The sequence below is a fragment of the Malus domestica genome, chromosome 10, assembly GCF_042453785.1.
Source record: "Malus domestica chromosome 10, GDT2T_hap1".
In the NCBI taxonomy this organism is placed as follows: Eukaryota; Viridiplantae; Streptophyta; class Magnoliopsida; order Rosales; family Rosaceae; genus Malus; species Malus domestica.
In genome coordinates this window covers 23,319,484-23,333,277 of record NC_091670.1, presented here as the reverse complement: position 1 = coordinate 23,333,277, position 13,794 = coordinate 23,319,484, and the positions used below count along the sequence as shown (strand labels likewise).

The 13,794-nt window shown below is 35.1% G+C and overlaps 1 protein-coding gene and 1 long non-coding RNA gene across 4 annotated transcripts in view; one reads left to right on the top strand and one right to left on the bottom strand.

Moving 5' to 3' along the window:
* LOC103443853 (uncharacterized) overlaps positions 1 to 13,794 on the bottom strand; it is a 39,157-nt gene that overhangs the window by 12,759 nt on the left and 12,604 nt on the right. For all 3 annotated transcript variants that reach the window (XM_070806923.1, XM_070806924.1, XM_070806922.1), the window contains one exon: positions 2,347 to 2,420. In XM_070806923.1, coding sequence (XP_070663024.1) covers positions 2,347 to 2,420 — 74 coding nt within the window. The remainder of the gene's footprint in view (positions 1 to 2,346; positions 2,421 to 13,794) is intronic.
* LOC139188459 (uncharacterized) lies at positions 7,574 to 8,024 on the top strand. Its single transcript, XR_011571884.1, has 3 exons — positions 7,574 to 7,727; positions 7,839 to 7,864; positions 7,947 to 8,024. It is a non-coding gene; the product is annotated as an uncharacterized lncRNA (long non-coding RNA).

Genomic DNA, 13,794 nt, shown 5'->3' with positions numbered 1-13,794 from the left:
AGATGAAACTCAAGAGGGGTAAATGCGAAGCTTAACCTTTGGAGAGAAGTGTTGGAATCTAAAGGTCTTCGCCAAAGCTGATCAAAGACAGAATATATGGAGTGCAAGTTCAGTGCAAATGGAGGCCAAAATGAGTTTGGGGTGAGGATCGGAGATCAGGAAATACCAAAGAGCGACCGTTTTCGCTACCTAGGATCTATCTTGCAAAAGGACGGAGAATTAGATGGAGATCTCAACCATGGAATACAAGCTGGATGGATGAAGTGGAAAAGTGCATCCGGCGTGTTGTGTGACCGTCGTAGGCCACTGAAGCTCAAGGGAAAATTTTATAGGACGGCAATAAGGTCGGCGATGCTGTATGGCACAAAATGTTGGGCGGTGAAGCATCAACATGTACACAAAATGGGGTTGGACATGTGCAAAGAAGGCCTCCTGATGCTCCAGTTCGAAGATGTGACTACGTGATAGAGGTTTAGGGCCGAAGGGGTAGAGGAAGACCTAGGAAAACTTGGGAAGAGACCCTAAGAAAAGACTTAGAGTACTTGGATCTAATGGAGGACATGACACAAAACCGAGCGCAATGGCGTTCTAAGATTCATATAGCCGACACAAAACGTCGTTGTTGTTGTTGTTGTACTTAGTACTAATAGTTTTGGTCATTTTGAAAAATAATGCACCTGTTATCAAATTTTTGAATCTGGAAAATATAGGTAAATTAGTATAAAATTTCATACATGTTTATCATGGATCATGAGCCTCTATTAGGTGGCATATTGTTAATATTTCTCATATAAAATATATTTATCATTTAAATTAGTGAATCTACAAAATATAAGTAAATTAATTTGTATAGGTAAATTAGTATAATATTTCATACATGTTTATCATGCACCGAGAGCCTCTATTAGTAGGCATATTATTGATATTTCTAATATAAATATACTTATTAGGCATACTATTGATGTTTCTCATAGAAAATATATTTTATTATTTACATTAGTGAATCTACATAATATAGGTAAATTAGTATAATATTTCATACATGTTTATCATGCATTCCGAGCCTCTATTAGTAGGCATATTATCAATATTTCTCATATAAATATACTTATTAGGCATACTATTGATATTTCTCAGATGAATATACTTATTATTGAATCTACAAAATATAGGTAAATTTGTTGGTATAATATATTAATAGTATAGGGGCTTGTTGCTCATCATAATTAGGGTGAGTTATGATCAATGACTAAAATATCGATAATTTCGCCGATATTATCGTTTTTCAGAGAGACCGATATTTTCCCACATATCCCCCTAATTATCGTCAAAATATCGCGATATTATCGATAATATCGATAATATCTCAATATATTCGATATTATCGAAACAATCGGCGTGGCTCCGTCGTCGGAAAGGCAACCGAGGCTGCGTCGTCGTAGCTGCCCAGATCTCTTTCTGCAATCCAGGCTCTTACCCAAGATAAACACCTCAACGACGCCGATTCCGCCGCCGTTGTCGAAGTTACGGCGAAAGTGCTCGTGGAACGGATCGCAGTTGTAGATCTTGAACCCATGGTCTTGGTTGAAGCAGACGTGGAACAGAGACAGAGGCGAGCGCGGCGCCGACGGGGCAGGCTCCGGGGGGAGGAGGAGAATGGGTGGTTATTGTGGAGGTTGAGGTTAGGGTTTGGGGGCGATTAGGGGTCGTGGTGGTCGTCGCTAAAGTCAACGACAGATGTGGGGTTGTCATCGGTGGGATTGTTGAGGAAGGCGGAGGCGAAGTTGGGGTCGAGCCAAGAAGAAGGCGAGAAGGCGGAGAGGGTGGCCATCGGAGGAGGAAGGTGAAAAGATGAAGAAGAAGATGGAGCGGAGAGATAAAAGAGAAACGTTTGAAAAGATGAAGAAGAAGATGTAAAAGAAGAAAAGTCTGAAAATATGAAAAGATGTGAACGGGAACTTGGGAAAATAAAAAAGTCTCTGCCTTATCACAAAATAAAGGGATAAACAATAATATCCCGATATTTCCATCGAAATTTTTGTGTTTTTGAACTACCAATATTTCCGATATCATCGATATTTTGTACCTTGGTTATGATAACCTTTATTGACTTAATTAGGGAGTTGTGGCATAAGTTGTAAATATATTGTAATAATAGGTCACTTATTTGCCTACATGTCAGTTTATTTGAAAATTGGATTTTATGTAGAGATTCAAATTTCTGTGGGTTTTTGTTTATGAAATGCAACTTGTCCAGGCTTATATCTAAAGAACCCTAAAATATATTAACACTCACACATGTATAACGCAATACACACATGTACAATATATACTTAAATGACATACCTTGATGCCTTGTTGATCTGCAACCATGCTTCGAAAAGAACAGCAAAAAAATGATTTTAATGATGAGGAAGTGTCTGGATCCAAATTACTTTAGTCTAAAGAAAGCATTGCAATTGGCACTGTTCTTTACTGTTCATTGTACCTGAATTTCTTGTACCTGAATTTCAGTTTAATTACAACCATACCATTGGTTTAATGAGTGGGCTTTGTGGAAGTTTTGGGTTCGGCCTGGGGGATTTTTTTTGGATTTGGGCATATGGGCTTTTGCTGGTTTGACCTGTGGCTGGGTTTTATTTGGTTGGTTTCGGTAGGGATAGGAATGCACTGAGGTGAATGCCATGAGTCATACACAGTGCAGCTTGCAAAATGGCAGAGAGTAGAGTAGAGATGGAAGAGTCGTGGGTGAGAGAAGAGGAGAGAGGGAAGAGTCGTGCGTTGCAAACGGGATGTGAGGAAAGACGGAAGGAGAGAGAGAGGGGTAGGATAAGCGAATCAAGGGTAGGGGTGCCCGAGAGTTTGGTTTTAAGGGTTGACAACAAAGGGTGCACAGAGAGACGGCGAGGCAAGTTGGGAGGGCTAGGGGTAGGGTTCCTTTCGGGATTTTGGTTCCAGCTGGATGCCATTTCCGCAACAATTAATGGGGAAGGCATGGTTGCGTGCAATTTGTAGGGTTGTGGGAGAGATTTATAGATTTTGTCAAATTTTTTAAAGAAGGATGGAGAGTGAGAGAGAGAGGGCAGAAAGCATGGTTTGACTGAGTGGCAGGGATTTTTAGAGGTTTTGTCCTCTGATTCAACAGGTAAAATAGTGTTTTTAAATCATTGTTTATTGTTTAGTTTGCCATTTGCTTTGTTAAAACTGTGATTAACATTTTGTTGTTTCAATAAAATTGTAAAGGAATTTTATAGCCCGTTTAGTTGGGTGTTAGGAAGATCAATCTGTTTAGTGCACTGTTAGAGTCAGGTTTGTGTCTTTATAACTTTGGGAGTTACACTGTGCTCATTTATGTGTTTCTTCATGCTTTGCTCCTATTTCCTTCTCAACAAACCAAATTGAGGTTCCTTTTCTGCTTTACATCCTTTGAATATCTCTCTGTTACTAGGTTGTTTCTCCATACTTTCTTGCTTCTGTATTTTTGTGATAAAGGTGTTAGAAGGCTATTTTAGTTGTTGTTTTGCTCCTCTGTTGATAGATTGTTTTTGCAAATCTTGGTTGCTTATGTATTTCTGTTACTAGATTGTTTCTCCATACTTTGTTGCTTCTGTATTTATGTGATAAGGGTGTTATAAGGCTCTTTTAGTTATTGTTTTGCTCATCTATTGATATATTGCTTTTTTAAATCTTGGTTTTGAACACCCACTTGCCGTTCTCAATACTGCACTCCTCAGGGTCGAACTCAAACCTATCATCTAATAGGGAAGCTCATGGCTGTGGAGAGGGTAGAGTGGTAGAGTAAGGTTTTGAAGGGAGGATAATATGAAAGGGTGTGTGGAAACAGTATGATGAAGACTTAGTGAGAGATGTGTTTTATTTTTGGGGAAACATCTTTTGGGGTTTTTGAGTACGAGTGAAGCCAAAGGAATGTATTTAAAGGAGCAGGTTTATGGGTGAGTTGCAAGGCTAACATCTTAGGCTCATTTTCTGTCCTCTGCATATACATATAGTGGGCAGCTAGCCATGGCCCTATATGATGATCATCCAACAACTGTTTTATTGCTTTCATATGCAAAAATAGTTTAGAATCTTTCATTAGGTGAGAAAAAAGCTGATGCTACTTTTATAGATAAGCTAACAAAGAAGGGAGTCTCCCTCTCTCTCTTTTGACTTCTTTGGCTATCTGATAGGTTCATCCATCATATATATATATATATGTGTGTGTGTGTGTGTGTGTGTGTATCATATATGTGTGTACGTGTTCGAATAGACAGATGTCTGTTTCATAATTATTTACACAATTCAGTAGGGTCTGCAATGTGCTCGATTACCTCGAGTAAAATCATTAATTTACAACCAAATTAGAATATACCAGAGCAGTTTGTAAACACTGAAGTCAGATAATCATATAAGCAGTTTGTAAACTCTTAAGACCATGCCTCCAAACTAAACACACACTCTCAATCTGATATGGAAACAATGTTCATATCTGATTAATAGTATTTTTCATAAACCCACTTAGAATTTGATTTCGGATTTGTTACGTGTTATTTGGGTTTTAGTAAATTTTTCATGCTTTCGTAGAATTATGTTTATAGTTATGAGTTTTGGAGAATTCTTCATTAAATTGGTGGGCTCTTTTTTTATGTTGTTTTATTTCCTGGTTGCTTCTATATTTTGAGTGTAGTTGTCATGTGTTTGCCACTTTACCTCTTTTCATTGTGTTGCAATTGTAGTATTCTCTCAACTGAGTTTCTACATGCATGAGAACATATGTTTTTCTTACTAATTTGATTAGATTATATACTGCTGCAATAATGGCAGTTCCATACACTATATTTGGGCCAGCCATCAGCTGTTTGATGGGCTTTGGTCCATTTTCAATGAGGCTTGCCCTTTGGGTGTCGAAAGTTGGAAATCCCATCTCAAGGCTGGGATTAAAATCTAGAGATAAGGCGATGGGAGCCATGCACATTGCAGATAGGGAGAGAGGGGTTTAGGAATGTAAATTTTTATTTATGAATGGGTTTTCTGTTTAAATTTTGTTATCATGATTTTGGGGATTTTGTTTGTAGCTACGAATTTCCTGTCGTCGTGTTTAATTTTGTTTTGTTTTTTGCTTTAGGAAATCGTGGTTGTTCAGATTGGGGCCTTTTGTTTGTCTTTCTATTTGGAGATTCTTATTTTGTTCCTACCATAATTAAAATGGTTTCTTTCATTACAATTCAGGTGTCAAACTTAGTGATGCTTCAAAGAAATTGGGGAAAAAGTTTGCTACCGGAGCCTCTGTTGTTAAGGTATGATGGATATTATATTGTTTTGTCTGTATGCGATGAAAAGAAATTTCCTCAAAAAATCTTCATTGGAATTTTCTCCGCCATCATATATATTGCAGCATTAATACATTTGATAAGAAATTTTCAGTTTCTGGTCACTTAAGATGGCAGGAAAATGGACATAATAAATTATCCATGGTCTTTATCATACTAGCTGAGAATTGGAAAGTGTCTGAAGTTATTAGTTATTAAACTCTTCCTTTTTGTTTGCAATGCGGGTGGTGTTGGACAAATGGGATAAAATAAATGGTTGTTGCCCTGTGTTTTACTCTGTTGGTTGGCAAGAAGCATGTTCAACTGATTCAATTTATTCTTTACTTTCTATGACAAAGCAATCCTTTGCAGTCCTTTGTTATCAAGGTGTTTTTTTTTTAAAAAAAAAAATTACATATGTGTGAGAGACTTTTTAAATTAGACGCACTATGCGCTTCTTACGGATTTTATAATGTCAGATTCTCATTCGTTTGTTGTTTTAAATTTGGGTTTTCATTTGGTTGAGCATCCTTCTCTCCAAAAGGTAACATTGTTTCTAATGCCTAATCAAATTTTGATTTCTTAGGTCATTACAATTTATGTAGTTTTGTAAAGAGAAATTGTTTACAAGCGCAAACAACTGCCAGATTTTATTTTGAAGTCTGAATATGCCAATAGAACCATATAATTATGGGAGCGAACCAGTGCGAAAGACGTTAAGGTTGCTCTCATTGATAGCAATTGGGACATTGGTCAGAACCCCTTTCTTCCCATTTTTGTTTATGCTAATTTGAATCGGTTATGTGTGTGTGTATATATTTTTTGAATCCTTATCAAAGTCGGTTTCTTTAATGAAATGCAGAGGCTGCTCAGAAGGAATTGAGGAGGAGAGAGGAGGTTTTGGCGTCGAAAAAGTCATCTTGGATGGCTGCTGAGGGCTTGCTAGCTCTAGCTCAGAATTAGAATAGGGCTGCTATTATTGAACTTAACTGTGAGACTGACTTTGTTGCTCGAAATGATATCTTTTCAATACTTGGTAAGTGTGACTGATATGATTCCTCCATATTTTTTTAGTTCTATTTGATTAGTTGTTATTATAAGTATATGGTTGCGTACTTAATGTCAGTTGTCCTTTTTTTCCCTTATTTCTTTCTTCCTCTGCTTCGCTTCTTCTTCCCCCTTTTGGTTCCCCATCTCTTGCTTTATTTCTTCTGATATTTTCTCTCTCTCTCTCTCTCTTGCTCTCTTCAAAATCCCACAACAATCTTTGGAGTTGGAGGCTTTTGCTCTGTTGGGGTTTTTTCCAATAACTCAAGGGGCTGAAAGGTATTCCTTTTTCATATTCTTCTCTCCTAATTTTATTAGGGTTAATTTCAATTTTCTTATCCTATTTGCAGTGGTGCTTTTTAGGGCTTAACTATTTGACAATTTATGTAATTTATTTTTTGCTTTCCAGGTACAATCATATCTCACTCCCTCTAGTACTCTCTCTCTCTCTCTCTCTCTCTCTCTCTCTCTCTCTCTCTCTCTCTCTCTCTCTCTCTCTCTCTCTCTCTCTCTCTAAAATCTCTGTTGGGTTTCTTCTATTATGTCAATTTGTATAATTTATTTTTTGATGTGAGATTTGGTGCATTTGATTTGCGTTATGGTTTGAGATGTTATTTGGAAGATTTCATTTTGAGATGTCAATTTCCTCAACCAATCTTCACTGGAATTTTCTCTGTTATCCTATATATTGCAGCATTATCACATTTGATAAGAAAATTTCAGTTTTTGGTCACTTAAGATGGCAGGAAAATGAACACAATAAATTATCCATGGTCCTTATCATGCTAGCTAACAATTAGAAAGTGCCTCAAGTTATTAGTTATTAAACTCTTCCATATTGTTTGAAATGCAGGTTGGTGTTGGACAAATGGGATAAAAGAAATAGTTGTTGCCCTGTGTTTTACTTTGTTGGTTGGCAAGAAGCATGTTCAGCTAATTCAATTTATTCTTTTACTTTCTATGACAAAGCAATCCTTTGCAGTCCTTTGGTATCAAGGTTTTTTTTTTTTTTAACCAGCATTCGTGGTATTTTATTGATTCATTATCCGATTAATAAAACTCATATTTTAAGTTTATGGATTTTTGGCGTCTGATTTTGGTTTTTGATGTTTTCTCAGTGATTGACTTCTTTGGTGTTCATTTTTTTTTATGTTTTCTCAGTCGTACAGTGACTGCCAGAATTACTGGGTTTTTGATTTTATTAGAATTGATTTTTAAGTCGCCGGGTCTGTATCCTTTTTGGTCAGTTTTGTTTTAATCTCATAATCTTTGTTTCTTTCATCGCTAAATTTTGAACTTAAAACATGCAGATTCTAAGGGACACCATCCATCAAGAGTATCATGATGTTGTCGAGAGGCGAGTTTTTACAGGTTTGAACCCTTCACTTGCCACTCATCAGTGGTTGCTATTTCTAGAGCTTCTACTTGAATTTCCATGATCTGATTTTATAGTTTATTTCTCTTGCATTTTGTGAATGTCAGTGACGGGAGCAAGAGCTGATGAAGAGGTAAAACTTATTGCACCGTTGAAATTACGGTATATCTATACCACTGTGAAAGCTCATTTTCTATTTGTTTAACATTGTACAGACAATTGAAAGATTAATCGAGACAGAAGGCAGTGAACAAAATTTTCCAGAAGGCAATCCAAGAACAAGGGGGAGGCCAAGTTTGTCAAATTTCCTTTTTTATTCTCTGCCCCCAAATAAGCACGTTTTACTATCTAAATTGTGCTTTCTCTCACAAACTTGACACATTTTTTGACATCTTGAATAATTAATTTTAAGCTCCTAACTCTTCTAACTTGGGTTGGTGAAACACTTAATTTTCTGATTAAGATTGATCATTTCCAAAATTGTGTATCAAATTGTAGATAATGAACACTCTGGCCGAAATTCAAGAGCGACGTGATGCTATTAGAGATCTTGAGAGGAAGCTTCTCGATTTACTACAGGTATCTTCTTAGTTTGTTCAATGATGTGTACTCTCTGATGGAAATGAAGTTGCTATATAATACAGATGTCTAGCATAGGCCTTACTTTTTAGATTTCACTTTACAATTTGGTATTTGCCGTATTGAATATAATAACATTTTAGATTACATTGATTTGTATTATTTTAAAGTATATATAAAGATTAGTTTATAGGTGTATGCACTTAATATTGGATATATGATATATTTCAGGTTTAGTTTGATTCCAACTCCTTTTTTTAGTTTATTTGAATAAAAATTGGTAAGTTCGAGTCCAATTTGATTATTTCTTGCTTTTTTGCTTAATTTATGCTTCTTTTTTTCCTGCTTTTCTGCTGTTTTTCTGCAGCTTATCTGCTTCCTGTCTGCTCTCCCCCTTTCCTGCTGCCATCCATTGCCTTAAACAAAAAAAAAACCCATTTGCCAAAGCCGCCAAAGCCGCAATAAAAGACAAGTAGAATTTTATATTCTCTACCCACTTTTATTGATGATTGCTGTTGGCTTCCTTATTTTAGAAAGGAAAAGTCCCGCTCTTCTTGGACAATACCATCTTTCTCAAAACTTGGATCCGGAAAGACATCTGATAGAATTTATTTTGAGTCTAAATTATTAAATTAGGAGAGCTAAGAAGATATTTTGTGCTAATTGCTATTTGATAACTCTGGTTTTCTCTTTTGGCGACCACCTTGCTCTCCATTTCTCTTTTTCCTCCTGCTCTGCTGCTTTTTCAGTGTTACAACCTCTCTGCAAAAAAACACTGTATGTGTTTTGCATGTTTTTTTTCATGCTTCTATTCTTTGTTGCTGTGGTGGTGACTCTGAGAATGGAATTCTCAGTTATCTATTCCTCTACAATACATGATGCATCTGATTTTTGTTCATTGATAGATGATGCCACATGCTTGAGATTTTTATGCCATCACTCTATTGGTTCTTTTGTGATTGTTATTGTTTGTTTTAAAATGTGTATGATGTGTGTCATGCACAGATTACAGCATAGATCCATGATTTACATTCAACATAATCCTCACATCAAACTTAGTTAAGTTCAATGTTGTTTTTTGAAACTTAGTATGCTGTTACCAATAACGTTAAGTTTAAATCATTTTATCATAACATTATATATTTAAATTTAACTAATAATGTTAAGTAATAAAATGACATAACAAAACAATATTCATTGACCCACGCCAAAAACAATAATCTTCATTAACGTTATTAATAAACCAATAACATTATTAGAATAAAAATTAACGTTAAGATTATTAAAATCATTGTACAGAGCATACTAAGTATAACGTTACGATCATTTTACTGATCATATATCCTTAACGTTATTAGTAATAATTTTATTTAATGTTATTAGACACTCCTTAATTAGGTTTATATTGAAATTCGGACCGTTACAAAGCATACTAAGTATAACGTTAAGGTTATTAGAATAAGTTATGATCATTTTACAAATTAACTAAATATAACGTTATCGTATACGTTAAGATTCTTTGATGTCAAGCATCATATCGATCTACAGTGTTGTAATTTGATGTTAACATTGTTAATGTGGTTTTAAATTGAGCACAGGCCATAATTGTTTTTTTATCAGAGAAGGAATCATTGGGGTCACTTTAGAAATGGATGGGTGTCTGGTTATTAATCTTTGTCATTTGAGTGGTGTAGCTTTCTTCACTAATGAATGTAACCATTTAAGACCTGGAATGTCTTTGGGGGGTAAGAAATAACATTGCTAATTTCAGATTTATGGGTTCGAATTTTTGTCGAGTATGTGATTTTTGTCGAGTATATTCTACAATAACATGTTAAAGCAAATTAAAAAAGTAATGATCAACTGACATATTAATAAAATTATAAATTTAAAGAACATAAATTAACCACCACTGCCTGCTTAGTTTAACACAGATTTCCTCCACTTGATTACTAAGAAAATGTTCAGAAACAAAACAACTTAATTTTAGTGGTATTGTCGTGATGAATGCTATTTTGACTAGCTTATTAAGTTTTGGATAATTTATGAATTTAAAGGTCTTCAGTTTTAATATTTAAACAGCAATGTGTGTTTATTTTTCAGTGCAGTGGTTAAAGAAGAGTACAAGAAAAGTTCTGTTTATTTCTTCAGAAAAGATTAAGAAAGGTGAGTTGGACATAGAAGATGGAATTTCAACTTTGAGTTTTAACTCTTTACTGTTTATTTTTTTATTCAGTCTTTGGCAAGCCATCATACATAATAACATAACTTGGCATTTACCAAACAATTAAACATGTAACATAACTTAACATTTACATTTTTCATTTACAGTTGGTAGCCACGAATCAACTCACTATCAACTTTATATCAACAATGGAGTGTGCCTTAAAAGTGTAAGTCATGTTTTTTTATTCTATTTTATAAAATGAATGAAGTTCTGAAGTTTTTGTCTTATGAAACTTAGGTAATATATATCATTTCATAAAATAATACATGCAAATACAAAAAATTGTAAGCTGTATTGATGAAACATTTTTTATGTAAAATTTTTCGAACATTTTAGGTTTAAGAAATATTGATGCCTAAAAATCCTGTCATCAGTTTTTTCCATCAAAAAATTTCAATCGGTTCAGTTCTTTTCAAATATGTATAATTTCTTTGTGCAACGTCTCTTTTAGTTTCTTGGTCAAGCATTTTAAATCATTACCAACTATTTAGTAAAAGTAGTTTTATAGAAAATGCTTGAGCTTCTTGGAATATCTTTGGTTTGCAAACGTTTTCCAACTTATTTGTTACCAATATTGTTCCTATTTTCGAAAACCTTTTTTCAAGTCTGCTTGAATCAGGACTTATCGAATCAAGGCAGCTACAAGGAAATTTGAACTTTGGCATGTACAGATACGATTTTGCAACAAAGCTAGGTACCTTCTAGACTTATTGGATGTGGAGATTTGTATGATCGAATTTGTGATTAATATACTTGGATTTTATTAAATTTTTCATGATTTTATAGAGTTTTTCATTTAAATTTGTGGGTTTTTGTTTAAATTGTGGGTTTTGGAGATTGAATATGTAAAGGCTGCTTGAGAAACTAACAGTATACAAAATTTCAATGACTCTGTTTGTTCAATTGACTGCAACTCATGCCACAGTTTGCTTCACAAACCTCTACGGTTAGCTTCCATATAGTATGTTACAAGTTTAAGGATATCTGTACATCTTAATTTCTGCTCTCTGGTTGCTTCAAGTTTGTAATTTTACGTTCTACACTGCCACTTGATTTGATTATAAAAATGTAAAACAAAATCCGTCAATGAGTCGATTTTTGATGTTTTTCCAGTGTAGGGCATATGTTGCACAAGCATGTAAATGGTACCAATTATTTGGTTTTGGACAGTAAGCTTTGAGTTTTACAAGAAAAATCAAGAAAATATTTCGCTCATCTATGCCTCTGTTCATTCAGGATTATGTTTAATTTATTCAGGTTAAATGTGTCTTATTCATGCAGTTAAGGCTGGTGCATTTAAGGTCCCGTAGCAAAGCGCGGGCATATGTTCTAGTGAGAGCTAAAATTAGAAAAACTAAATTTCAATTTGTGTACAAATCTCAAATCACAAAAGCCACAAATTTGACGAAAACAAAACCATCTAGAATAAACAATCCAAAAAACTAATAAGAAAACCATAACTTTTTTGCGTAAGAAATTCCTTTAAATCAAAATTCAAAAAAATTGAAAATGATTATCTGAATTCAAAAAAAAAATTAAAACATAATCAATTTACTCTTATCCAAATAGACTTCATCTTCCCCTAATACAGTAATGCCCCAAAATAAGATACAATATTTACATCAATAAAATTCCATAAAAAATTTCAATATCTTGGGCCAAAAGAAAAAACAATGTGATCTATGAATACTGTCACAGCCTGTCCTGGGATAATTTTATAGATGGTGTGAAATGATGGTTTTACCCTTAAACGTGGGTAGTGGTGTGCGTACATGACTTAGGTTTAGGTCCAAGTTATTTTCCTATGTATTTGGAACTAATTGGAATTAAGTTGTTTTGGTTAGTTGGAGTGGACAATTTTGGACCACACACACACTCCAACTCCCTCTCTCTCTCCTTCCCGTGCACTCTTTCTCTCATCCCTCTCGATTTTCTTCTGTTTCTGTCAACTTTGTACGGACGAACGCCAAACTCACATTTTACGCATGGATCAACGTCAAGAAGGGGATTTTAAGCTCATAGGAAGCTTGAGGACGTTCCTACGAAGATCGGAGGACAAAAACCAAGTAAATTGGACGTCGGGAACCTGAGATTGGTGAGTTTTAAGTTTGGCCGGATTATCATGGATTTTTTCGGCAAGATCCCGGGAATTTTAGGTCCTAAAACTGTTGTTTCGCATATAGGGAGGACTTATCCCAAGGACGAGCGCAGTCAAGGGCGACTCGGGGCTACAACCCTTCGACATACCAGTAAGTGGGCTTTTGATTTTAAGTATATACGTATATGCTTGATATTTTCCCAGAAAATGCATTTAAATGAATTATGCTTTAAAAATGTCATGCCTATTGATTTATGCTTAAACCATGAGTTAGAATTGTATGCATAAATGTGATTTGGTGTTGTGGGCGCTCAGGTAAGTTCCAGGTGAGTTTATGAATTGTGAATGTGTATTGAATGGTTGTGATTAATTGAGAAACATTGAGCTCATAAACCTGCACCCCGGTGTTAGTGATTAGCCAGAGATATGACACAGACCTATATGTAATGTCACCTCCTGCACCATATGCTCACATTGGATCTAATTTAGGTGCACAATCTTGTCGTACAGACCATCATAGGTGGTTCCGACTCGTAGGTGACTAGCGATTTATCGCCCAGCTATCATGAGAGTGTAGTATTAAGCATAATTATATTACACCCAGTCTTGTCGTACAGACTCTTTTAGTGGTTCCGACTTGTGTGCAGTGTGATGCCATATAGGTCATTTGTAGTGACTCCGGCTAGATGGACTAATGAGTTATGATTTCAGCCGTACAGACTTCTGCAGGGGTTTCGGCTAATATGTTATTTTCCATGAATTTATTCTCACCTGGGTTACTTATTCTATTTTATGTTTTGGCATGGCATACTTATGAATATGGTTATGTGAAGCATGATTTGAATTGAGATATATATATATATATATATATATATATATATATATTTATGCATATGTTTATATTCTATTTCTAGGAAAATTATCATATTTTACGGCGAGGGGTTAGAGTGTTTGATAAATGAAATGATTTTGAAAAACTTTGTTTTTGCACACTCACATTTTCTGTTTTGCGCCCCTCCAGGTTTTAGGTAGACTTGCTGTTGGTGGCGTACGAGGATCTCAGCGGTTCTAACAGAATAAAATATTTGTAGGACATCTTCTGGTACTGTATAACTAATACTTGTCCTACTAGACTGCACCTAGACTTTCTATGCTCTGA